This window comes from Babylonia areolata, chromosome 5, assembly GCF_041734735.1.
Source record: "Babylonia areolata isolate BAREFJ2019XMU chromosome 5, ASM4173473v1, whole genome shotgun sequence".
In the NCBI taxonomy this organism is placed as follows: domain Eukaryota; kingdom Metazoa; phylum Mollusca; class Gastropoda; order Neogastropoda; family Buccinidae; genus Babylonia; species Babylonia areolata.
This window is the reverse complement of record NC_134880.1, coordinates 182501-209465: the sequence shown is the minus strand read 5'-3', so window position 1 is coordinate 209465 and position 26965 is coordinate 182501. Positions and strand designations below refer to the sequence as shown.

The 26965-nt window shown below is 43.9% G+C and overlaps 1 protein-coding gene across 5 annotated transcripts in view; it reads left to right on the top strand.

The window, feature by feature from the left end:
- LOC143281850 (furin-like protease kpc-1) overlaps positions 1-26965 on the top strand; it is a 145260-nt gene that overhangs the window by 7389 nt on the left and 110906 nt on the right. For all 5 annotated transcript variants that reach the window (XM_076587096.1, XM_076587095.1, XM_076587094.1 and 2 more), the window contains exon 2: positions 13217-13321. In XM_076587096.1, the coding sequence (XP_076443211.1) occupies positions 13217-13321 (105 nt within the window). The remainder of the gene's footprint in view (positions 1-13216; positions 13322-26965) is intronic.

Sequence of the window (26965 nt, the reverse complement as noted above, 5' to 3'; positions counted from 1 at the left end):
AGCAAAGGTTTTGAGGAAAGACAGTTTTTTGCAGTTGCTTTTAATGAGATATTACTTTTGTTCTTGTTCTTGTCTCCTCTTGCTCCATTCCTTTCCCTGTCAGTTCCCGTCTTCTCCTCTTCTTTCCATTCCTTTCCCTGTCAGTTCCTGTCTTCTCCTCTTCTTTCCATTCCTTTCCCAGTCAGTCTCTGCCTTCTCTTCTTTCCATTCCTTTCCCAGTCAGTCCCTGCCTTCTCTTCTTTCCATTCCTTTCCCTGTCAGTACCTGCCTTCTCTTCTTTCCATTCCTTTCCCTGTCAGTCTCTGCCTTCTCTTCTTTCCATTCCTTTCCCTGTCAGTCTCTGCCTTCTCTTCTTTCCATTCCTTTCCCTGTCAGTCTCTGCCTTCTCTTCTTTCCATTCCTTTCCCTGTCAGTTCCTGTCTTCTCCTCTTCTTTCCATTCCTTTCCCAGTCAGTCTCTGCCTTCTCTTCTTTCCATTCCTTTCCCTGTCAGTCCCTGCCTTCTCTTCTTTCCATTCCTTTCCCAGTCAGTCCCTGCCTTCTCTTCTTTCCTTTCCTTTCCCTGTCAGTCCCTGCCTTCTCTTCTTTCCTTTCCTTTCCCTGTCAGTCCCTGCCTTCTCTTCTTTCCATTCCTTTCCCAGTCAGTCTCTGCCTTCTCTTCTTTCCATTCCTTTCCCAGTCAGTCCCTGCCTTCTCTTCTTTCCATTCCTTTCCCAGTCAGTCCCTGCCTTCTCCTCTCCCTTCATTTCTTTTGTAAACATTCTGTATACAGTTGATTTGAAAACAGAAAAAAATGGGTTGAATGAACAAAATCTTGTTAGTTTAATGAATTAATCTACAGGTATTTTTTGTATACAATTGTTCACCTGACAGGTCTATTGTGTTAGAATAGATGATCAGTAAAAACAACAACAGAAATACAAAAAACAAAAACAACAACAAAAAACAACAACTAAAGTCATAGTAAATGTAATGATAAAATGACAATGACACATAGGCATAATAATGACAATGACACATAGGTCTACAGACATGCATTATTCAGTTTATTGTCATTTTGGCACAGATGATACTGTTTGTTTGACTTGTGGTTCTTATGTGGACACAATTATTTCATCAATTATTGATTGTTCATAACTGCAATATATATTATCTTTAGCGGTAATTAAAAAGAAAAATCCTAAGTGACAAAGTCTGTTGATTTGTAGGGTACTGATGATTATATATATCATAGATCTATCTATCTATGAAAAGGACATTTTTGTGTGCATCACAGTCTTGAGAATTTCAAATGTGTTGAGATTTGTGTGGATTGGGTCAGTGCTACTGGCACACTGTGAACTGCTCACTCTTGGTTGATTGTGATAGCTTTACCCCAACTGCGCACAGGCTGGGTCCTGTATTGAAACAGGAAATTATTTCCTGAACATAGCTGCCAGGATCTACGGCATGTTGACTCGCACCTTTCCTTTTCAAACCAATGCATGCTGTGCACTGGTTTTCATGAATTTTTATTTGCTGAGAAGGTTTCTCCTGAACCCTGGCTGTCTGTCTTTTTGATTTTAGTTTATTTGTATCTTGAATGCTGGTGTGTGTTTGTGTGAGTGTGCAGGAGACCTTTATCTGGAGAGTGTGTGTCAGAGTGTGTGTGTGTGTGTGTGTGTGTGTGTGGTGTGTGTGTGTGGTTTTTTTTTTGTATGTGTGTGTGTGTGTTATATGTGTGTATAATTTGTGTTCACACTTGTTGAAAATGTAAAATATCTCAGCCCCAGCCATGTATCATAAAGGGAAGAGTCAGTTCTGACTGTGCATAGGCATTTCTTTCTGTGTTTGTGTACAAATAGAAACACAGCTTTCCATTGAAAGGAAAAGAGTACTGGTCTGCATACCGCAGATTGTATAAAAACAAGACTATTGAATTGTATTTTCAAATGTAAATATTCTAAATTCCATTTCTCATGATGGTGATCAATGCACATGCCATGTCAGTTGAGTTATGTCTTGCTCATTCAGGTAGCAGTTCTGGTAATTCATAATAATCTGTGTGATTTTTTCTGCTTTCTTTGTATTTTATCTCACTGGAAAAAGAAATTCTGAGAAACCCCCATGTTTCCCCCACACACTTGGTTTTCCGACCACAGGATACAAGCGGTGGGGACCTTTACTCATCACTCTTGAACCCACTTAACCCTAGCACTTCCTTCTTCACTTCTTTTTTTCTTTTCTTTTTTTTTAAACAGATATTTATGTCTTGCTTGTTGATAGTGATAAGGTTTTATCTAAGTTTTTGAAACAATTCAAAAAGTGGAAAATCTGTGAAGTTGATTTTATGAATGGTGATTTTTTTTTTCTTTCTGAAATTCCCAGTTATGTGTTGTTGTTGTTTTTGTGTGTGTGTGTGTGTTTGTGTGTGTGTGTGTGTGTGTGTGTGAGAGAGAGAGAGAGAGAGAGAGAGAGAGAGAGAGAACTGTGTGTTACAGTGTACATTTCATATTGTGTGTATTATACTGTTTATGAGTGAGAGTGTGTGTGTGTGTGTGATGGTGTGTGTGTGTGAGAGAGAGTACACGCGTGCATTTGTGCATGTGCATCTTTGTGTGAAATATAAAATCTGCCACCCTTTCCATTTATCAGAAAGGAGACAAGTTTTGACTGTGAAAAGATCTGTTTTACAAAGTATAAATATAACACAGCATTTTCATTGAAAAGAATTGAGGAGTGTACTGTGGTAGTGTGGTCACAGCAAGTGATGTTAACACTCATCGTTTTATTTCGTAATCTTATTGATGACATTATATTGCCATGACACTCTTCAAACCACTGAACGCTTACTACTTCCTTCTTTGGTACTTTTTGTTATTGTTGTTATTGTTTTTGTGGAACAAATTACCAGAAAATTCACGTCATTCTTTCTCGCTGAAATCATTTACATCTGCTCTGAAAACGCATCTTTTCCAGTAGCAGTAACAGCAGTTTAAATCTTGGTATGATCTGGTTTTGGGCGCATGTTTTGTTGTGGAGAGGCTGTTTGCTGTGTGTGCGTGTGGCAGGGTGTTGGCGAGTGCGTTTGTGTGCCCGAGTGCGTGTTGCATGGATGTGTTTTCTGGATGGCGTCATAGGTGTGGGGGTGGAGGGGAGTATTAATGGGGAGACGCGAGTGGGGAATGAAATGTAACTTAGTGCTTTGAGCAGTATTTCTGGAGAAATGGCTATTTAAATGTCCATTATTATTATTATTATTAACTTTTTTTTGGTGAAAAATTCAAAATATGGTAAAGTACTTTATTTAAAGCAGTTTTGTCATTTGTATAATTTATTAATTTTTTTGTAATTTCTATTTATAATGTAAATTTCCCAGTGATGCATTGTTGTATAGTAGGGTGTGTGTGTGTGTAATTCCTAAGGTGATGTCATGAGTTCACTAAGTTGGTATTTTCAGTGAAAATCTGTTCATATCAATTGTAGGTCAATATGTAAATTTGTGTTGTTTTCGGGATTGTGTGGGAAAACCCTAATTGGGTTGGTTCACAATTCAAAATGTTTGTGCCGTTGCTGGTTCCAGTTGTGAAAAAAATTTCCAGGTACTTTTGTGAATTTTAAACATATTTTTAATGCTTGAACAGTTGAAGTTAAAGTTGTGTGAACTTTGTTTTTTTTTGTTTTGGTTTGATTTTTTTTCTTTTTTTTTTTTTTTCTTTTTTTTTTTTTTACATGTGTGTGTCTGTGTGTGTGTGTGTGTGTGTGTAATTGTTTGTGTGGTTGTGTGTGTGGTTGTGTGTGTGTGCACATGCGGGTGTGCGTGCACGCATGTGTATTGGGTGTGTTAAACTCTCACTGTCAGATTATATTGATTCAGCAGGAAGCAAGATTAGGCTGGCAGTGCAAACCAGCCAGAACCCGATAAGGGAGGGCAGAAAGGAAGCAGTGCAGGGGGTAAATACTCTGACATGGTCACAGCAAACTCCCCTGGACACAGCACTGTTTCATAGCTGGAGACCTGATGTGGAGATTTAACTGAAACAAAAGTACTGGTCTGGAGGTGGACATGTCAGGATGTCAGTGACCTGATTGCAACCCCCCACACACCCACCTCACCCACCTGCACTCCACACCCCACACTTCCTTTGGAGATGCTAGGGGCTCTGTCAGTGAAACAGTGTCCATACAATCTGGAAAATCATTACATGGAATTTCCTTGTTCCTACAGCTGCCTTTGTTTATGATACAGACATTGGCAGTGCTGGTTAGAACACTTTAGCAACACTCCCAGAGATGAATAATCCATGAAGTGGATTACTTTGCATTGCATCTTCCCCTTTGAGTCCATACCACAAACTCTTCCCCTTCGAGCACGTACTACAACTCTTCCCCTTTGAGCCCATACCACAAACTCTTCCCCTTTGAGCGTGTACTACAACTCTTCCCCTTTGAGCCCATACCACAAACTCTTCCCCTTTGAGCGTGTACTACAACTCTTCCCCTTTGAGCCCATACTACAAACTCTTCCCCTTTGAGCGTGTACCACAACTCTTCCCCTTTGAGCGTGTACCACAACTCTTCCCCTTTGAGCGTGTACTACAACTCTTCCCCTTTGAGCCCATACTACAAACTCTTCCCCTTTGAGCGTGTACCACAACTCTTCCCCTTTGAGCGTGTACCACAACTCTTCCCCTTTGAACCCATACCACAAACTCTTCCCCTTCAAGTGCGTACCACAGCTCTTCCCCTTCGAGTGTGTACCACAAACTCTTCCCCTTTGAGCCCATACCACAAACTCTTCCCCTTTGAGTCCATACCACAAACTCTTCCCCTTCAAGCAAGTACCACAACTCTTCCCCTTTGAGCGTATACCACAAACTCTTCCCCTTTGAGCGTGTACCACAAACTCTTCCCATTTGAGTCCATACCACAAGCTTGAAAGGCTTGAACCTGTGTACTCCCAGTTGTCAGTTTGTGGTGCTATCCACTTTGTCACAGTGGTTGATCAACCAGGTCTTTTTCTTTATAACAACATTATACCCTCCTTCACTGGACTCCAGCATGGGATAGTCATAAACCAAACAGTTGCACAGGTTTGAATTGCTATAACAGTGGTAACATGGCATTTCAGTTCACCTGAGAGCTCTCCAGTTCAGTGAATACAAGTGCCTGTGCACTTGTGTTGCACAGGTTTGAATTGCTATGACAGTGGTAACATGGCATTTGAGTTCACCTGAGAGCTCTCCAGTTCAGTGAATACAAGTGCCTGTGCACTTGTGTTGCACAGGTTTGAATTGCTATGACAGTGGTAACATGGCATTTGAGTTCACCTGAGAGCTCTCCAGGTCAGTGAATACAAATGCCTGTGCACTTGTGTTGCACAGGTTTGAAAGTGAAAGGAAATGATGTGTGCCACTTGGTCATTGGCCTGATCTAGCTGAGTGCATGCTTCCAGTTCAGATTACCTTACCTGTTACGGTGAGGTCTGTATTCCTGTTTTTTGGGTAATTTTCTGACATCACTTTTGTCAGTTACGCTGATTTGAAAATTCCCAATTTTTTTCTTAAATTAGTAAACGCTATAATATCAATATGATTCAAACTTTCAGTATGAGAATGACTGTCGTATGAAAAAATTCCCAGAAATTGATTCACAGCCAGACATTTTTGGTGCTCTGAAACTGGTGTTGAAAGGTCATGGGGAACTTTTGTTTTAATTTGTTCTTCAGCTTCTTCATTTAGATATTGCATCACACATTGACTAAACGTGACAACATGGTGGCATGCTTTTTTCCATAATTTTTTAAAAGTTGTTTCTCTCTCCCTCTCTCTGTCTGTCTTTGTGTCTCTGTCTCAGCCAGTCAGTGTCTGTCTTTGTGTCTCTTTGTCTCAGGTACTATACAGTCTGTAGCATTCCCCTTCTTCATCTCCACTCCCCACCCTTCACCTTGTTTTTGCACACCTCACAAAGATTTTAAAAACACATATCACAATTATGTTGCCTTTTCTTTTTTTAATTCATGATGATATTGAGGACTATTAAGTATTTCTCTAGAACACTTTAGCCTATAGATGACTTGTGTCATATGGGAAAAAGACGCATGGCGTTAAAAAAAAACACACAAAAAAAAACAGCATTGAAAACTGACCATTTTTGCACTTGTTTTTCACTTGACAATGATATGCTCATTTTAGTTCCTTCACTGTGTGCGTGTGAAGTTTGAGGATCTCATAAGGCCCCACATTCCAATTGCTGTGTGCATGAGAACAATTTTTGCATTGTGCATTTAACAGCTCTTTGTGGAAAGTTGATTTATACAATTGGTTACACACTACTGATGTTGTGTCTTAATTGAATACTTATTGATTAACATCATTAAGGTAACTGAACCAGCTCAAACAGTGGAAGACAGGTAGACAGGTAGATATAGATCAATATGTAATATATATATATATATATATATATATATATATATATATATATATATATATGTGTGTGTGTGTGTGTGTGTGTGTGTGTGTGTCGACTCATATAATCATTTGGACTTGTTCCTCTTGATTGCATCACTTTCAGTCAGCAAAAAAAAGTGACACCAGTCATAAGGTAGCATCTGCCATTTAAAGTCTTGCCTCCATCATCTGATTGCAGCATATAATATACAGCCCCACAGTTACCCAGAGTGAGAGACTCACTTCCTTTCACAGTCAGACAGAAGACAGGCAGACAGACATACAGAGATAGAGACAGACTCTCTCTCTCTTTCTCTCTTACACACTTATGTTTTTGTCTGACACCCTTTCATGATGGGCAATGGCCTATATGAATAAACCATTCATTCATTCATTCATTCTCTCTTACCCACAGCCACACCCACCCACCCACAGAGGTCACTCCCTCCTTCCTCTCATTCCCCTCTGTCTGGTTCAATGTCCCTTCATTTCTTCTTATCTGTCTGCCACCACAACTCCTTTCTTCTGTCCCCTCTTCACACACACACACACACTCCTCATGGAAAAAACAAATACCATGCAGGCCACTAGGACTATATCCTACATTCGTCTGGTGTCTTGTCTCAGTGCCTGTCACTGATAGTTCTTGTCTTCAGACTTGAATGGTGTGTAACAAATTGCTTTGTACATGTTACACTTAATAATATTAATAATAATAAATAATAAATATGTTAGCAAAGTAAGTAAATGTTCGTTCGTTTCCCAACTCACTCAAAATAAACAAAAAACTAACTTCACACACACTACGATGACGGCTGCCCACATCATAGGCGCCCACCACCGATGGACACCATGGTGCAAAGGGCACCACACCGATGGGTGGTCCGCCCTTCCAAGTGGTCTTTGGCATGGTTGCTCTCCCTCAGCAGGAAGTCTCTCCCCTGGGACGGCAGTGGCCAGCGTCTCCCTTATCTCGGTCTGCCAGGATGCTGTTCCCAACGGGAATGTTTCTGGCTCACCGAGTCAAACAGCTATGACTGGCATTAGCAAAAATAAACCAGTTCAGGGAAAGGGAACTGGCCTACCGTTAACAATTAACAGTTTAAAAAAAAACGGCATTCACGTGCTTCACAATACATCCCACAACAGAACATCTGATGGGAACCTTATTTTCCTGCATGAAAACTTGTTCGCATTTTCCAGTAGATAACACCAAAAGACAAAAAGATACTATATAAAAAATTGTCACTGACAACACTTGTACAAAGCGATTTGTTACATGGTGTCAGACTCAGATGCGTGTGCTGTGCAACCAGCCTCTCAGTGTACAACATCTTTGCTTCTCCTCATATCAGGAACAACCTTCCATTACATACGTCCGTTCATCTGACTTGCTTCTGCCTTTCCCTCTCCACTAAACCCCCACCTTTTTCAGAATCTGATCTGTAAGCACGCTGGGTTTCCTACTTTTCCATTACTGCCCCATGCCTCCCAACTGGCTTTGCATGTGCTATGAATTAAAGAGGGAGGGGAGTAAGCCCGAGGAGAGAGTGGTCATAATTTGTTTATCATTTTATGTAAATCACTAGATAGTAAGTTTTCCTTTCATGTAAAGCACCCTGAGCACTGAGAGAAAAGGCTCCATACAGATTTACATTATTTATTATTTCTTCTTCTTCTTCTACCTCCTCCTCTTCCTCTTTATCTCCATATTCTTCTCCATCTTCTTTTTCTTCTTCTTATCCTTCTATTGATAATTGTTGGAATTTGCATGATGTCAGACAGAAATATGTTAGAGAGCTCCAGATCCATGAAGATCGTGTTTCCGATATTCCTCTGGCTGCTTTGTTTCTGTTCCTGAAGGAAATGAATGTTTTTAACTTGACTGAAAATTTTCACCGACTGAATGATATATACGTACAGGTGAACCGGTCTTTATAATGGTTTTTTTTTTATATTATTTTTTTTAAGTGATTTATTATGTAATTTTATATCAGCCCAAGATCATCAAGTGATCACTGTGATGGACTTTTATTAATCCCCCAAAATGATGTAAATTTCTGTCTGATTTTGATGGGATGTTTTTTGACTTGCATGCTGTACAATTTTTAGGGATGTCAGCATCAAGCTTTTGTTGACCTGTTGTATTAATCATCACAGCAGTACACATCAGTATCAGTAGCTCAAGGAGGCGTCACTGTGTTCGGACAAATCCATATACGCTACACCACATCTGCCAAGCAGATGCCTGACTAGCAGCGTAACCCAACGCGCTTAGTCAGTCCTTTGGGGGGGGGGGGGGGGGGATATATATATATATATAAATGAAAATAAAAATAAATAACAATAAAATATATAAAATATAACAAAATAAATAAAGTAAAAATAACAAAAAAACAAACAAAAAAACCCCAAAACCCAAACAAATAAAATAAGATAAAATAAATAAAAATAATTAACAATAAAACTAAAAAAAAAGAAAAAAAAGAAGATAATAATAATAATAAATAAATAAATAAGAAGGCGCAAAATCTTGATTAAGTCAACTCTAGGCGCGCGCACACACACACACACACACAAAAGAGATAAATAAGCAAATAAATGTAAAACATGCAGACACATGTTTACACATTCACACACACACACACACATGCATAGCAGATATGCAACAAACATTCAGTTTCACAGATATGAAAGCATGATCAAAATACACATAAACGTACATGAGCACCAACATGCACACACACACATTATTCTGCACCCCCCACACCCCACCGCCACACACTCATTTCTAGGCTACACATCGCCGCTTCCACGGCAAGCACACACACATACGCCCATATCCCCCACCCCCAACCCCACACACACATACATATATATATATATATATATATATATATATATATATATATATATATATATATATATATATATACACACATATATATGCACACCCCCTCACACCCCACCTCCACACACTCATTTCTAGGCTACACATCGCAGCTTCCACGGCACACCCACACCCCCACCCACACCCACACCCACCCACACTCACACACACACACACACTTATACAAGTACACACACATACGCCCATATCCCCACCCCCAACCCCCCACACATATACATATATATATATATATATATATATATATATATATATGCACACCCGCACGTTCCAATATTCTGTTGCTCCCACAGTGTAGACATGCACACACACACACACACACACACACACACACACACACACACACACACACACACACACTCGTGCACTCACACACGTGCACTGAGCTCTCCTGACCCATGGGTACACTTACACCCTCGCGCACACACACAAGCACACAGACACACACAGACACACAAACATACACACATGCACAGAGGCTGCCACTGATTGGCCACAAGAGGGGTGGGAAAAGATCTCTGATGCCAAGAACGTGGCGTCTAGCTTTTGCTCAGTCTGTTGTATTTGGAAAAGCCTACAGAGACTCTGTTCCATTTTGAAGGAATTTGCACAGTGTTGGTTTGGAAATGATGACGATATTCGTTTGATTTGTAAAGCATCATGTTCTACCTTTCATGCTAGACTTATGGCTGCTCTCTCTCTCTACCTTTATTTCTTGGAGGCAATCGATGGTTTGATGGCCTTGTACCTGTTCTTTTTGGTATTCTTTGACTTTTCTGAGGATTTCTGATTTTCCTAGATGTAGGCCGCTCGTTGTTGCATTACAAGCAAGTCTGTCAGTTCGCTCATTTCCCTTAACACCTGCATGTCCCGGGCAGTATGAGTATGACCAAGTAAGTTCTTTAATCTGAAAGTTGCGCATTGCCTCATGCCACTCTGGGCTTCCCATTCTGCTTTCAATTTTCTGTATGAGGTTCATTGAGTCCGTTAGAATCATGGCCTGTTGGTTTTCGGGCATATGGATAGATGATAGCCACTGGAGGGCATGTGTCACAGCTTCAACTTCCATCGTTAGGCTAGAGGTTGTGACTTTGTAGGCAGCATTCTCTTCCCTAATTGTTTTTCCATTTTGTTTCGCAGTGAATCCCCAACCGGACTAGCCTCTGGTGACTGAGCCATCTGTGTATATGATGATGCCCTCTTCTTTACTGTTTTCTTCTATGAGTAGCTTCACTTCTGCATCAGTTTTGCCCTCTGGCCATTCCCGACAATGTCTTCCTAGAGTGGGTGAAATGGCTGTGTTGAATAGATGATTAAGGTTTTCGGGGTTTTCCTCCCATTTTGTTTCTTTCAGGTCTTGTAGTCAGCATACTAGCTGGATTGTGTCTTCTGCTTGCCCCATCCATGATCTTCCTCGTCCTAGATGGCTGCCTTTTGGTTCCTTGATTGCGTCATGCAGTGGGTTTTGAGGGTTTTCTAATGCTCTGAAGTAGGTCTTAACCTGTTCTAACTTGTTTCTGGCCTGCACTGAAGGACGGTCAAGCAGGTATCGCATGGTTTCCGTGGGTGTGTCTTTTGTTGTTCCAAGGATCAGCCTCATAGTTCATTTTGAACTCTTTCTAATTTTGGGAGGCTGCTTTGAGACGGTGTTGTTAGTCCAAGTCCATAGTTGATCACACCGAGTACGAGTGATTGATATAGCTGGAAGAGGTGCTGTTGTTCAGTACCTTTGGCTGCCATTGCTTTTAAGACTGAAAGACCCTTTTTGCATTTGAGAACCATATTTTCCTTATGTTTTCTGAAGGTCAGCATCCTGTTGAACTGTATTCCAAGGTAGTGTAGGCATTTGGTTTTCTCGATTTGAATTCAGTCGAATGACACAGGTGGTGGTGATTTGCTCACGGTTCTGTTGTTGAGGGTGCACAGCAACGTTTGAGCTTTCTCTGGATTGATGGAAGATCCTTTGTCCTTGCACCATTGAGTGATATTGTTCAGTTGTTCCTGGATGGCTTTAGTTCTTTCCTGAGCATCTTTCGAAGTTTTGAAGACCAGGCCATCATCCGCAAGAGTAAGCACCCGAGTTATTCCATTCACTGTTTAAGTCTGCAAGGCCTTTCGTGTAGACATTGTAGAGGACAGGCAAGAATGGAGACCCTTGTGGCAGTCCCATGGATAGTTTAGAAGGTGCAGACATCCAATCTCCGAGGCGTAGGATGACGTTTTTTTTCCTGAAGTGCTGCTGCTATCCATCTTGTCAGTGTCAAACTTACTCCATACCTTAGTAGCAGCTCCATGAGGTGCGCAAACTGGACTTTATTGTAGGCATCTTCAAGGTCAATTGCTACTGCTAGTGTTTCTTATTTTCTTTGAAATCCTTGATATACCTCATATGCAAAAGCAGCTGCATTTTCCTATGTGGACTTACCTGTTTTGTAACCACCTTGATTTGAAGGGAGAATGTGCCTGTGTTCAAGATCCCTTGCAAGTTTCCTGGCTATCATGCGTTCCATGAGCTTTCCAGCAATGTTTTGTATGGTTAGGATTCGGTAGCTGCTTGCTTACCTGACGATGGTTCTTTCCTGGTTTTGGTATGGGTTTTAAGAAGCTGTGTGTCCAGTCCTCCGGCACATGTCCATTGTGGAAACTGTTTTGATAAAGATTGAAAAGTTTGCATCTGTCTTCTTCCGATAGCTCCTTGATGTCCGAGTAGCGAACTTTGTCTGGGCCAGGAGCCGATTCTTTCTTGCATTTAGCTATTGCTTTGTCTAGATCATCTGTTGTCAAGTCATCATCGGGTCCAGTCTGCAAAAGGGTTTGGTTTGACTCCTCAGTATATTTCTTTTTTTTCATCAAAGTTTCTTTGATCGCTCTGTTGTATGAAGCGTTTGAGCAGGGCGGATCCTTTTTCTTCGTTTGTCTTAAGCTTGGTTCCATCAGTATCTAACATGTCTGGGGTTGTTGTTGTGCACGTTTTCCCTTCCATATGTAATGCTTCAGCTGGAATTATGGTGTGGAGGAGGGGTGGGGTGGGGGGCCCATGCTCTAGCCGAAACAGGACCTGTTGTACAGATGTGCAATAAACATCACTTGATGAATTCACCATCTGTTGCATGACAAATTAGACCCAGATGAGGAGTCAAACACACACACACACACACACACACACACACACACCTCACCACACCACACCTCACCACACCACACCACACCACACCACACACACACACACACACACACACACACACACACACACACACACACACACACACACACACACACACACACACACACACACACACACACCACACCACAACACACACACACACAACACACACACACCTCTCCTGATTCATGATCTGTGTTCTATTCACTTTTGTTGTTGTTTCCTAGTGCAGTGCTTGTTTGTGTGAACATTCCCATTCTATGTGGAGCTGCTGTCAAAGTCACATGTCATTATCGGGACTGAAAGGGTAAGGTGGTCAGGGTGGGGCACAGTCATTTAGGTACATTGAATTTTTTAATATTTTTTAAAAATTAATATGATTTAATATGTTTTTTTTCATAATGTCGTTCATCCATTAATGAATTTATTCATCATTTAAAAAAAATTCATACTATGATTTTCCAAAAGTGGGATGGAGGCTCTCTCTCTCTCTACTAAATTTTTTGAAAGTGATTATTCTTCCATGACATTTTTGGTTTTGATGTGACAGGTTTTTGTGTCTAACAGTAAGGTGAGTAACAGTTGAAAATTGTATTTAGTTTGACAGTCATGATATGGAGCTATGCGGTCACCTGGACTAAGAGTAACAATCCAGATTTTTCCAGTCTAATTTCATGGACCTGTTTGTTATGCGTGTTTGTGTTTGTGCGTGTTGCAGATTGGGACCTTGGCGGGCCACTACCTGTTTGAAATCCCACACCGGCAAGCGCGCTCTGCAGACCCCAGTCACAGTCACCATGCTGCCCTGTCCTCTCACCCACATGTAAGTTCCTGCTGTGGATCTTTAAAAAAAAAAGTCAGTTCAAAGCTGTTTCCTTGTTGCTTTTGTGTGGGGGTGTGAGTGTGTGTATGTGCATGTGTGTGTTTTTGTTGGTTGGTTGTTCAGCACCATCTCTTGAGTCTTGTTGGTTTGGTTTTTTTGTTGTTGTCTGTTCATTTGGCCAGAAGTGATGTTTTGGATGGGTAAGGGAAGGCTTTTTTTATGTGCTGTGAGGGGAGTGGTTTTAATTTTAGTGGAGTTTCAATTTCAGTTTCAAGGAAGTGTCAAAGCATTTACAGGCTGAGACTGATCCATGTACGTGGCACCACATCTGCTTGAAAAAAAATGTATAAGAAAGAAGAAGGGAGCGGATACCTGATCAGCTGTTGATTTTTGTCATAGATATGGTGGAGAACTACTTTCCTCTTCTTGTTACCTACTGTTTGCTTTTAGCTTTATGGAAGGGGGTGAGGGGGTGGGGGGGTAAACCCAAAGCACTGGTCAGGCCATGAGAATGGAGTGAAGTGGATTGGTGATGTCGAGCACTGGCCATAGTCACTTCCCATTAATGTCTTTATACCTTTTGTGTTTAGAATATAGATAATAGATAAACAAAACAAAGTCCATGAGTAGGGAACGATCAATCCTGGGCAGAACCAGTGGAATGATTTCACTTTTTACATGGCTATTGATGATGGGAAGGTCATTCAGTTGGGACATTGGAGAGAAAAAAGAAAGAATTTTTAAAAAAAGAAAAAAAAAAGTATATCTGCCTAGCCATGTTTTGTTTTGTTTTGTTTTTTTAATAATTTTTTAAAAAAATTTAAACATTTTCTGAACTATGATGAGACTGTGTCAGGGACACCTCCCACTCAGTTTCTGTTAATTTGGAGAAGAAAAGACAGTAAAAAAAAAGTTCATTGCAGATCCAGTGACATGACTTCAAGAATAAACTGGGCTTCTAGGTCAAGGAAAACAACACCGGCAACAAAAATTCACTCAGCAGATTTAAAGTTGTGGACTGGGTAACTGTGGCAGTTTTCAGTGTTTATCGGTGAAGTTTGTATTATTTAATTGAAAAGAAAATAAGCAGTCCATAGAAATAGATAATGCAATTTTGTAACCTTTAGTTTATGGGCCGGTAAACCTGCTGTGTGCATGCATTGGCACACAAAACACAGAGAACAGAAAATAAACCCAACAACTTTTATTTATTACCAAACCTGATACTATAATAGACCAGTAGATGTTAAGAAAATTTATTTATTACCAAAACCTGATACTATAATAGACCTAATACTATAATAGACCAGAGGGTGTTAACAAGATTTATTTATTACCAAACCTGATACTATAATAGACCAGTAGATGTTAACAAGATTTATTTATTACCAAACCTGATACTTTAATAGACCAGTAGATGTTAACAAGATTTATTTATTACCAAACCGGATACTATAATAGACTAGTAGATGTTAACAAGATTTATTTATTACCAAACACGATACTGTTATAGATCAGAGGATATTAACAAGATTTATTTATTACCAAACCTGATACTAGTGATAAGAAACTATTGGGAGAGCTGGACAGTCAGTACAAGGTCTTCAGAGAAGAAGCCCCCTTCAGTCAAGTGCTTTGGGCCTTAACTCCTTACGCTCTAAGGGAGCTGGGCCGCACTTAGGTCATGACTCCTGGATGCCCTTGTATTGCCGCCTATCCTTTTTTTTTTTTTTTCCCCTGGTCCTCATTCAGGTTCGAACCTGTGCCTCCAGGGTGGTCGCCACTTCAGGACTGAGTCATCTTTTCTGGCAGACGTTTTAAGCACTGAGCCATCGTACGCCTAGTTTGAGTAGGGAAAATTTAATCCTTATGAAGTTTACTTTCATTCCTCCTCGACCAGATCCAGCTGGAACTCTTTTCTGCTGCTTTTGCCATTGCCTTAAGAGCCCATGTCCTCTCTATGTCAGAAATTGACAGCTGTTTCATGAGGCTGTAGGCAGATGTGCCCACAAACCCTCTTGCACCAATCTCTATGGTGAGGACTTTGGCTTGGAAGCCAGATTCTCTCAGGTTGCTGGCTAGACTAGCATACTTCGTGGTCTTGTAGATGTAGATGATACTATAATAGACCAGTAGATGTTAACAAGATTTATTTATTGCCAAACCTGTTACTATATGTAGCCAAGCGCTCAATATGACTGGCTACTAACCGTAGTTCAACTCACAGCACAAGCTGAAAGCTTAGCTATAGCAGACGCCTTTTTCGCAACTAACTTGCCAGTCTTCAACGGCTCGCACAGAATGTCTGACGCCATTCCCGGTTTGAATGCAAAGCCCATTCTAAACCTTTTCTCTAAACATCTATTAAATCAACTTATCAAGTTTCTGTATTGTTCGCTGCAATATTATATTTGTTGTGCTTACACACACAGTATTTAGTCAGTTAGAAGCATGCTTGATTTCAGTTTAATTGTTTGTCAGTCTAAAGATTTCAACTGACGCTGAGCTTCAACTATGGATAAATATGAACCCTCACTCTTCTGTTTTTTAAAAGAAAATCAAAGAATGTTTGCAAATGCAGGGTCTTTGCATTTCTTGGGCTGAAACTGAGAGGAATGGGTGTATATATTTTTTTTCTGTTCTTTTTCTTTTTCAAATCTTTTTGAAAATTGCTTTGCCACATAAGCAGCCAGACTAGTTGTTATGCCAGGATCTCACCATGGTTGAAAGGCTAGGCAGTCCATTTATGTACACAGCACACATGCTCTAGCATTGCAAAAGAGCAGATGGATTGCAGGCTTCAGAGTGCAGCTTTGTGTGGAGTTCCACTGATGTCATTTCTTTTCAGCTTCAGGCCACATTCTGTGGATACAAGTCTTGAAATACAATTATCCTTGGGCACAAAATATCATTACAGGTCATGTGTGTCATCTCTGCTGAAGAAAATGAGAATAAATGGGAGTGGGACCTTTTGATTAACCTGGTGGCAGTCTGGCATTACCTGTCAGGAATGAGTTGTTAGATTGCACATTTTAGTGTGTGGTTGCAGGCACATATGCAGAGGCATGCGCACAGTCACACAGACGCAGACACACACACACACGCAGACACACACACACACAGTTTCATAAATGCACACTAATGTGCACATGGTCACAAACAGCCCTCCTCCTTACCACCTTCCCCAACCTCCATTCGCACACACTTAGACACACACAAAGACGGAGAGGCTGACTGGGGAAGAAGACACACACATGTGAAGAGAGGCTGACTGGGGAAGGAGACAAAGACAGAGGCTGACTGGGGAAAGAAACAAAGACAGGGAGGCTGACTGGGGAAGAAGACACACACATGTGAAGAGAGGCTGACTGGGGAAGGAGACAAAGACAGTGACGCTGACTGGGGAAGGAGACAAAGACAGGGAGGCTGACTGGGGAAGAAGACACACACATGTGAAGAGAGGCTGACTGGGGAAGGAGACAAAGAGGCTGACTGGGGAAAGAGACAAAGACAGGGAGGCTGACTGGGGAAGAAGACACACACATGTGAAGAGAGGCTGACTGGGGAAGGAGACAAAAACAGAGGCTGACTGGGGAAAGAAACAAAGACAGGGAGGCTGACTGGGGAAGAAGACACACACATGTGAAGAGAGGCTGACTGGGGAAGGAGACAAAGACAGAGAGGCTGACTGGGGAAAGAGACAAAGACAGGGAGGCTGACTGGGGAAGAAGACACACACATGTGAAGAGAGGCTGACTGGGGAAGGAGACAAAGACAGGGAGGCTGACTGGGGAAGGAGACAAAGACAGGGAGGCTGACTGGGGAAGGAGACAAAGACAGAGAGACTGACTGGGGAAAGAGACAAAGACAGGGAGGCTGACTGGGGAAGGAGACAAAGACAGAGAGGCTGACTGGGGAAAGAGACAAAGACAGGGAGGCTGACTGGGGAAAGAGACAAAGACAGGGAGGCTGACTGGGGAAGAAGACACACACATGTGAAGAGAGGCTGACTGGGGAAGGAGACAAAGACAGAGAGGCTGACTGGGGAAAGAGACAAAGACAGGGAGGCTGACTGGGGAAAGAGACAAAGACAGGGAGGCTGACTGGGGAAGAAGACACACACATGTGAAGAGAGGCTGACTGGGGAAGGAGACAAAGACAGGGAGGCTGACTGGGGAAGGAGACAAAGACAGGGAGGCTGACTGGGGAAGGAGACAAAGACAGAGAGGCTGACTGGGGAAAGAGACAAAGACAGGGAGGCTGACTGGGGAAGGAGACAAAGACAGAGAGGCTGACTGGGGAAAGAGACAAAGACAGGGAGGCTGACTGGGGAAGAAGACACACACATGTGAAGAGAGGCTGACTGGGGAAGGAGACAAAGACAGAGAGGCTGACTGGGGAAAGAGACAAAGACAGGGAGGCTGACTGGGGAAGACACACACATGTGAAGAGAGGCTGACTGGGGAAGAAGACACACACATGTGAAGAGAGGCTGACTGGGGAAAGAGACAAAGACAGGGAGGCTGACTGGGGAAGGAGACAAAGACAGTGAGGCTGACTGGGGAAGGAGACAAAGACACACATGTGAAGAGAGGCTGACTGGGCAAGGAGACAAAGACACACATGTGAAGAGAGGCTGACTGGGGAAAGAGACAAAGACACACACATGTGAAGAGAGGCTGACTGGGGAAGGAGACAAAGACACACATGTGAAGAGAGGCTGACTGGGCAAGGAGACAAAGACACACATGTGAAGAGAGGCTGACGGGGCAAGGAGACAAAGACACACATGTGAAGAGAGGCTGACTGGGCAAGGAGACAAAGACACACACATGTGAAGAGAGGCTGACTGGGGAAGGAGACAAAGACACACACGTGAAGAGAGGCTGACTGGGGAAGGAGACAAAAGACACACACATGTGAAGAGAGGCTGACTGGGGAAGGAGACAAAAGACACACACATGTGAAGAGAGGCTGACTGGGGAAAGAGACAAAAGACACACACATGTGAAGAGAGGCTGACTGGGGAAGGAGACAAAGACACACACATGTGAAGAGAGGCTGACTGGGCAAGGAGACAAAGACACACACATGTGAAGAGAGGCTGACTGGGGAAGGAGACAAAAGACACACACATGTGAAGAGAGGCTGACTGGGGAAAGAGACAAAGACACACACATGTGAAGAGAGACTGACTGGGGAAAGAGACAAAGACACACACACATGTGAAGAGAGGCTGACTGGGGAAAGAGACAAAGACACACATGTGAAGAGAGGCTGACTGGGGAAAGAGACAAAGACACACATGTGAAGAGAGGCTGACTGGGGAAAGAGACAAACACCCAGATAGTTGACCATGGGTATATGTGTATGCATGCTTGTAGACATGCACTAGTGTGAATCTGCAAATTGTGTGTGCATGCGCACAGACATGCACTAGTGTGAATCTGGGAATTGTGTATGTGTGTTGGAGGGGAGGGGGGGGGGGTGCGGGGGGGGGGGGGGGGGGGGGGGGGGGGGGGTTGGGGGGGGGGGGCGACTGGGCCCTTGCTACTGGTACCATGTAACCTAGTACTACCTGCCGCATGTGAAGTCCCCAAGTGATGGACCAGGCGGAGGAAATTCCCAACGGCTGTGAAAACAAATAAATAAAGTCAAACATATGATCTCATCAGCGAAGACAGACTTCTTTTCTTCTCAAGTTCTTAATGCCACATCCACCAAATCTCTTTACTCTATCATGTCAAATCTTCTTGGTACTGCAAAAAAGACTCCTTTTCCTTCTGCCTACACTTTATCTGAACTCCCCAATATCTTCTCCTCTTTCTTTTTTGACAAAGTTCAGAATATTCGTACCATCTTAAACCAAATGCCTTTCCAACCTACTCATCCTGATCCTCAATTCAATGGCACTCCTCTCCATTCCTTTAACCCATTAACTGAAACAGAAGACCATGAAATCCTGAAAGAAATGACAATAAAATCCTATGAGCTGGATCCTATACCAGCCTCTGTTTTTTCCCAGTGTGTCTCACAGCTTCTCCCCACAATCACCAATGTCACGACCCGTAAGGGGTTGCCCATGAACCCCCACCCCTTCCCAGACTAGCTAACGTCCCGACGACACAAACACAGACACAGAAGAGTTCAGCTCGTTGCTTTACTGAGGTGATGCAAAAATACATAAATAAATACACGCCACAAAACAAGGCATCACAAACCCCCCCAGAAAAATATAATAACCTCTGTCTAACCACTGCACAATTTAACTATGCCATTCACAGTCAACTGCAGCGCCAGCGCTGCTCACCTCCGCCGCCAGAGTTCAAACTCGCGCTGACAGCTGAAAACGGACACTTGTAGCTTGATGGCTGAAGCTGGTCGGCAAGAGGGACAGTGGGAAGGTGGGAAAGGGGTAGATGGAAGTATGGAGTGGGAACGGGAACGGGAGTGAGGAAGTTTCCAGGCTTGTGTTCTGGGGACCCGTCGAAGGCAGCGGCACGGAAGGGAAGGAGACACCGGAAAACCTGTAACACCCCATCGGCTCTGTAGACTGTTTGGTTGTTTTTTAAACCAGTTGTAAAAGAGTATACCCCACCCCCCTTATCTCTTCCTTAAGCAATATACACTGCACTAACAAGGCAATAATATTCCAGTTTCAATCACACTAGTTAGGAATAATTGAAACAGCACCAGTCAGGCTATGTAACATTTTCATCCCTACAACAATGTTTGGGAAAATCGACAGACTAATTAGACAATTCCCATAAAAAAGAAAACAATTTTGAAACAATCTTAGCTGAATATTATTATGGCAAAAATGTTACACCTAAACACAACAAATTTACTAATTCCCCCCAATATTTGGAAGTAAAAGAATACTGTATTTAAAAGATATCCACTAAAAAAAACATCACACTAACCTTACAAGCAACCTAAACCTCACTCTGAATCACAAGTCACATCACTAAATGTTACGACAAACACAGACTCCCTCACCTGTCACCAGGCACGTCACTGGCCCAGAGTGAAACAGACTAATACAGAAGAAGGGGTGACAAAGGGAAACGCCCCCACTACTTCACCGACGGCGCCCTACAGCACGCACGCTGGAACGGCGACCTGTCTCTCTGCAAAGCTTGGCCTCAACAGCCCAGAGAAATCTTTCTTTCCTAACTAGATCGATTCCTGAACTCGCTCAGAGTTCAAAACAAACGTTCAGGAGAAGGGACATGCCACACGTGCAAAAGCATAAAGGATAGAGGGAGATGGAGAGGGATGGAAAGAGGGGGAGAAGGGAGAGAGAGAGGAGGAGAAGGGAGAGAGGGAGGGGGGAAAGAAGGGAGAGAGAAAGGGGGAAAAAGGACGGAAAACAAAATGCAGACAGGCATGCACGCAGATCGCCAACGAGCCGTGACAACCAACATTGTCAACTCATCCCTTCTCACTGGAACGTTTCCATCCACTTTCAAAACTGCAATCGTCCGGCCTCTTCTGAAGAAATCCAACCTTGACGCAAACATTTTGAAAAACTATCGACCAGTTTCTAATCTTCCATTCCTGTCCAAACTCCTTGAAAAAGCTGTCCTGAAGCAGCTCAACAATCACCTTTGTTTCAACAATCTCATCCACCCATTTCACTCTGCCTATTGTGCTGACCACAGCACCGAAACCACTCTCCTCCACATCCTGAATAACCTACTGCTAGCGTCCGACTCAGGACAGATCTCCCTTCTCACTCTTCTCGATTTGTCAGCCGCCTTTGACACAATAGACCATTCAGTCCTTCTTTCCCATCTTCATTTTACATTTGGTATCAACGGCATTGTTCTAAACTGGTTCAAATCTTATCTCACTGATCGATTCCAGTCTGTCATTGTTGATAATTTCCAGTCTGAACCCGTTAAAATTGAACATGGAGTCCCACAGGGATCTCTTTTAAGCCCAGTGCTCTTCACACTGTACACTGCTCCTCTCGCTGAAATTATCAACCGCCATAATGTCAGTCATCATACTTATGCTGATGACACTCCACTCCAGAAGAGTGATACACCTGAAAAACTGTCGTTGCTCTTGCAAGAAACATCCAACTGCTTCCTGGATATTCAAAATTGGATGATTCTAAATAAGTTACAATTGAACGCGGACAAAACTGAAGCAATGATCATAGGAACTAAACAAAAACTCTCTTCTATTACAACTGACACAATCAAACTTGGCAGTACATCCATCCCTCTTTCCAGTTCAGTCAGGAACCTCGGCGTTGTCCTTGACAACACACTGTCCATGCAGAAAGTTATCAGTCAGACATGTCAATCCTGCTGCTGTCAGCTGCGGCGCATCAGTTCCATCTGGAAATATCTGTCCATTGACGCAACATCTAGACTTGTCGTTTCTCTCATTCTCTCTCGCCTTGACTACTGTAACTTTCTATTGTCTGTTTTGCCTGCTTCATCCATTCAGTCCCTTCAGCACATACAAAACTCTGCTGCCCGACTCATCCTCAGAAAGAAAAGATCTGAGCACATCACTCCTCTTTTGCAACATCTCCACTGGCTCCCTGTCTCACACCGAATAAAGTACAAGATCAACACTCTATGCTACAAATGTATTCACAAATCTGCCCCTTCCTATCTCTATGGCTGCCTTCACCTCTACACTCGATCTCGCTCACTACGATCAGCTTCGGATCCACTCCATTTACGCATACCCAGATTCAAACTCTTGACTGTTGGCCGCTGTTCTTTCTCTGTCTCTGGACCTTGCAATTGGAATGAACTTCCTCTTTCGCTTCGTCAAGTCTCCACACTCAGCTCTTTCAAGTCTGGCCTTAAAACCCACCTCTTCCCAAAATAGCCTCCCTTCCCTGCCTCTTCCTTGTCTTCAGTTTCTCCAGTTTTAGAGTTATACGCGCGTGAGAATGACTGGTGCGAAAGCGCTTAGATTTGTCTATGCACAAGATTCAGCGCTATATAAATACCATTATTATTATTATTATTTATTATTATAAGGCGGAAGAGGATGACCAAAGGGCAGGTGGAGCTCTTATCCTTGGCTGGAAGCCCTCCTAGGGGACGAAACTGAAGAAAAAACCTGCCTGCCGAGGCCGTTCTACATGTGGCGGTATCTGCACCTGTGGGATTCTGAGCGTCGGTAAGCGAGAGAGTGGGGAAGCGACTGCACAACTCCTCTTCACAAAAAAAAAATTCACCTGTGCTGGTCAGGCAACCAGGCTAATGTCGGAACGACGAGCTAGCCCTTCAACACCCAGCTTTCCCAAACCCTGCAGTGATGGAGAAGTGGTAACGGGGACATGCAGAGGATGCTGCTGGCAGTTCCTAGTCACGACTCTGCACGCAGGCGGCTGTGGGGTGATGGTCATCCGCCGTAGACTGGGGCAGATGCGGCACCCGTATCCTCCCACAGCGTCAGATCAGCCCTTTTTAGGGACAGCACTGCTCTCCCCACATGGGGAAGGGGAGACAAAAGGATCCCTAAACAAAGCCTGCCTCACCTAGTACCTAGTAGGAAACCACACCCACTTGGACATCCAACACTAGAGGTTGAAAACAACAGAAGAAAAGAACCAGGAGTCATGCCCTGACTCTGGGTGCCTGGAATGTTGGCACCCTTTTGCACAGAGACGACAGACCAGAAAGGCGCACAGCACTCATTGCTAGAATGCTTGATCACTACCAGGTGGACATAGCAGCCCTGAGTGAAACCAGGTTTGCCAGTGAAACCCAGCTGGAGGAAGTTAGAGGGGGCTACACCTTCTACTGCATTGGGAAGCCAGATGGCACCCCAAGAACGTCAGGTGTGGGCTTTGCCATACAAACCAAACTTGCACGACAGCTTGACAGCCTTCCACGTGGGACAAACGATAGGCTGATGACCTTGCGTCTGAAGCTGTCCGAGGATTGCTTCTCCACAGTCATCAGTTGCTATGCCCTGACGATGACCAACCCTGATGACATCAAAGAAGCTTTTTATGAGGAGCTCAGCTGCACCATTTCAGCAGTAGACAGAAAGGACAGGCTGATCATCCTTGGGGATTGCAATGCCCGCGTCGGCGTGGACTTCTCCTCGTGGCCAAAAGCCCTAAGACAGCACGACACTGGCAAGTGCAACTCCAACAGACTGCTTTTGCTCTCACTCTGTGTGCAGCATAGACTGACCATCACCAACACCCTCTTCCAACAAGCGGACAAGTACAAGAACACGTGGATGCACTCCCGCTCCAAGCAGTGGCACATGCTGGACTATGTGATTGTCTGGCAGAGGACAGAGGTGATGTTTCCATTACACACTGCATGAGAGGAGCAGTCTGTCCATGAGAGAAGCAGTCTGTTGGTCAGACCATCGCCTGGTACGCAGCAAGATGAACATCAGACTTGCATGCAAGCTCCAACCAGCCAGGCAGAAACCCCCTAGGAAGCTGAACATCCACTGCCTCCCTATCACCAAGGACGTGCTGCAGCAGCAAATCCAAGCAGCTCTCCAAGAAATTCCTGCATTGACTGATGTAGAAGAGGTATGGAGCACCTTTAGAGATGCTGTGTACACAGCAGCAGCTGACACACTCGGCTTAGTACAGAGGAGCCACAAAGACTGGTTTTATGAGAATGACTCTGGAATCTCCAAGTTCCTGAACACACTGCATATACGGCATCAGGATCACATTTCTGATAAAGACTGCCAGAGGAAGAAGAACCAGACTTGCAAACCAAACAACTCGTACAGAAGAGGCTGCATGAGATGAAGAACACCTGGTGGGAGAGAAAGTCCGAAGAGCTTCAGTCCGCTGCTGATGCTCATGACACGGAAGACCTTCCATGATGGTCTCCGAGCAGTGTATGGGCCGAGAGTCACAGGATCAACCCCTGTCTGAGCCTGAGCAGAGCACTTCAACACCCTCCTTAACAGGGACTCGTCCGTATCTGATGAGGTAATTGCAGCCCTCTCACAGCTACCAGTCAGTGACTCGCTAGCTGCCCCTCCCACCAAGGCCGAGACCTGGAAGGCCCTGAAGCTGACAACATCAAGAAAAGAGCAGGAGCGGATGGAATCGAGGCCGACATCTACAAGTATGGAGGCGAGGTGCTGATAGTACAAGCTGACCGCCCTGTTCCAGTCTATCTGGGAGAGAGGGGAGGTCCCCCAGGATTTCAGGGCTGCTTCAATTGTCCACATTTACAAACGGAAGGGAGACAAAACATCCTGTGATAACCACGTGGCATCACTCTCCTCTGCATTGCCGGCAAGATCTTTGCCCACATCATACCGAACAGACTGGTTGACCATGCCTCCAACACAGTCATCCCTGAAGCACAGTGCGGCTTCCACTTAGGCAGGGGGACATGTGACATGGTGTTTGCCGTACGCCAGATGCAAGAGAAGCACTGTGAGCAGAACAAAGAGCTCCACATGGTCTTTGTAGACTTGACTAAGGCCTTCGACATGGTGAACCGCCGTGGTTTGTTGAAGATCCTCCTAAAGTCCAGCTGACCAGAGAGCCTAATCCAGCTGATTGCGTCATTCCATGATGGCATGCAGGCGAGAGTACAGGAAAATACTGACAAGTCGGATCCGTTCCCTGTGGTAATGGAGTGAAGCAGGACTGCGTCCTGGCACCCACACTGTTCTCCATTCTCTTCTCTGTCATGCTGATTGACACCTTCCAAGACTGTGACCGGGGTTTCACACAGATGGCAAACTTTTCAACATACACTGACTCCACGCTAGGTCCAGGGTGTTTGAAGCACTGTTGAGAGAGTTCCTCTTTGCTGATGACTGCGCGCTGATGACTGCGCGCTTGCTGCAAACACCCATGAGGACATGCAGTTCATTATGGACATGTTCTCAACCTTCTGCAGGCGCTTTGGACTCACCATCAGCCTCAGCAAGACCAAGTCCATGTACCAACCAGCTAGCTCACCTGCAATCAAGATGGATGAGACAGCGATCAAGTCAGTTGACAAGTTTTGCTACCTGGGCAGCACCCTATGCAGCAACGGAGCACTTGATGCAGAAGTGATGCTGCGCATCGCCAAGGCCAGTTCCACCTTTCGCAGACTCAAAAACAGGCTGTGGAACAACTAAAGCATCAGGCTCAGCACCAAAATCAAAACCTACAGAGCTGTTGTGCTGACCACCTTGTTGTACTTGAGCAGTTTCACCAGAGATAATACATATTATTAGTAGTGGTAGTAGTTTTTTATTTTTATTTATTTATTTAAAAAAAATGTATTTATCTATTATTTATTCACCTTTTTTTTCTCAAGGCCTGACTAAACGCGTTGGGTTACGCTGCTGGTCAGGCATCTGCTTGGCAGATGTGGTGTAGCATATATGGATTTGTCCGAACGCAGTGACGCCTCCTTAAGCTACTGAAACTGAAACTGAAACTCACCAGAGATGCCTGTGAAGGATCCTCGGCATAAAGTGGCAAGACAGGGTCTCCAGCCTCCAGGTCCTAGAGAGGAGCGGCCTGCCCAGTATTGAAAGCCTGCTGATCCAGTGCCAGCTACGCTGGACAGGACACGTTGTCCGCATGAAGGCCACCGCGAACTTGGAAGACCCAGCAAGTGCTTCAAGGACACCTTGAAGACAAACCTCAAAGCCTGTGGCATAGACATCACTTCATGTGAAAGTGATGCCCTTGACTGCTCTCACTGGAGGATACTGTGCTCTAGTGGCATAAAGATATTTGAAAACAAGAGAACGCTGACCATTAAGAAGCGTGAGCGAAGGAAGCAGGGCTCAACTTCTGGAGATGTTTTCCCTTGCAACACCTGTGGGAAGTGCTGCGCATCCAGAATCAGCCTCTTCTCCCATATGAGTACATACACTGACAGTTAAGCCTGCCTGCTTACTCGTCTGTGGGTCCAACAGGAGACTCCATCACAGGGTGTATGGGGAAGGAAGGGGGGAAAATGTCTTATGAGTAAGCATGCTCGAGAGAGAGAGAGAGTATGGCTTGTGAATTTTTGTAGCTGTGGCAGACTTGGTACTTTGGTTTGATATCTTTTCACATGATGTGATATTAGATAAAATGAGGGAATTTGAATATGTCTGTAGGGAGAAAGGAAGGGAGCTAGGGGAAGGGCATGTGTGTGTGTGTGTTCATGTTTGTGTTCATGTGTGTGTGTGCGTGAGTGTGTGCGCACTCTCACAGTTTGGTTTCGTGCAGGCATGCGCAGAATGGATGATGGAACTTGAGGATGGTTTTGTTTGGGTGAGACCCAGAAGGTTGACAACTAATGTGCCCTGAGGGGGCATAGACTGCGGGTCAATGCCATCTGCTGGTGGGTTGTCATGGTGATAGCACATGCTGAATGGTGCTTTTTTTCCTGAAGGAAGTTTTTACCATCTTCCAGCTCTGTGACAAAACACCACACTTGAAGTTCAGTACACTGTCTGACACCTTCCTATCTGTCTAATGTGTGTGCTGACATGAGCGCAAGCGCGCACACACACACACACACACCCACGCACATGCACACGCACACGCATGCACACACACACACACACACACACACACACACACACACACATATGCATACATGCATGTTTGCTTGTGTGTAAAGTTATATATCCACGTTCTCCCAATCATGCATATGCATAGTGTGTGTGCACACAAAT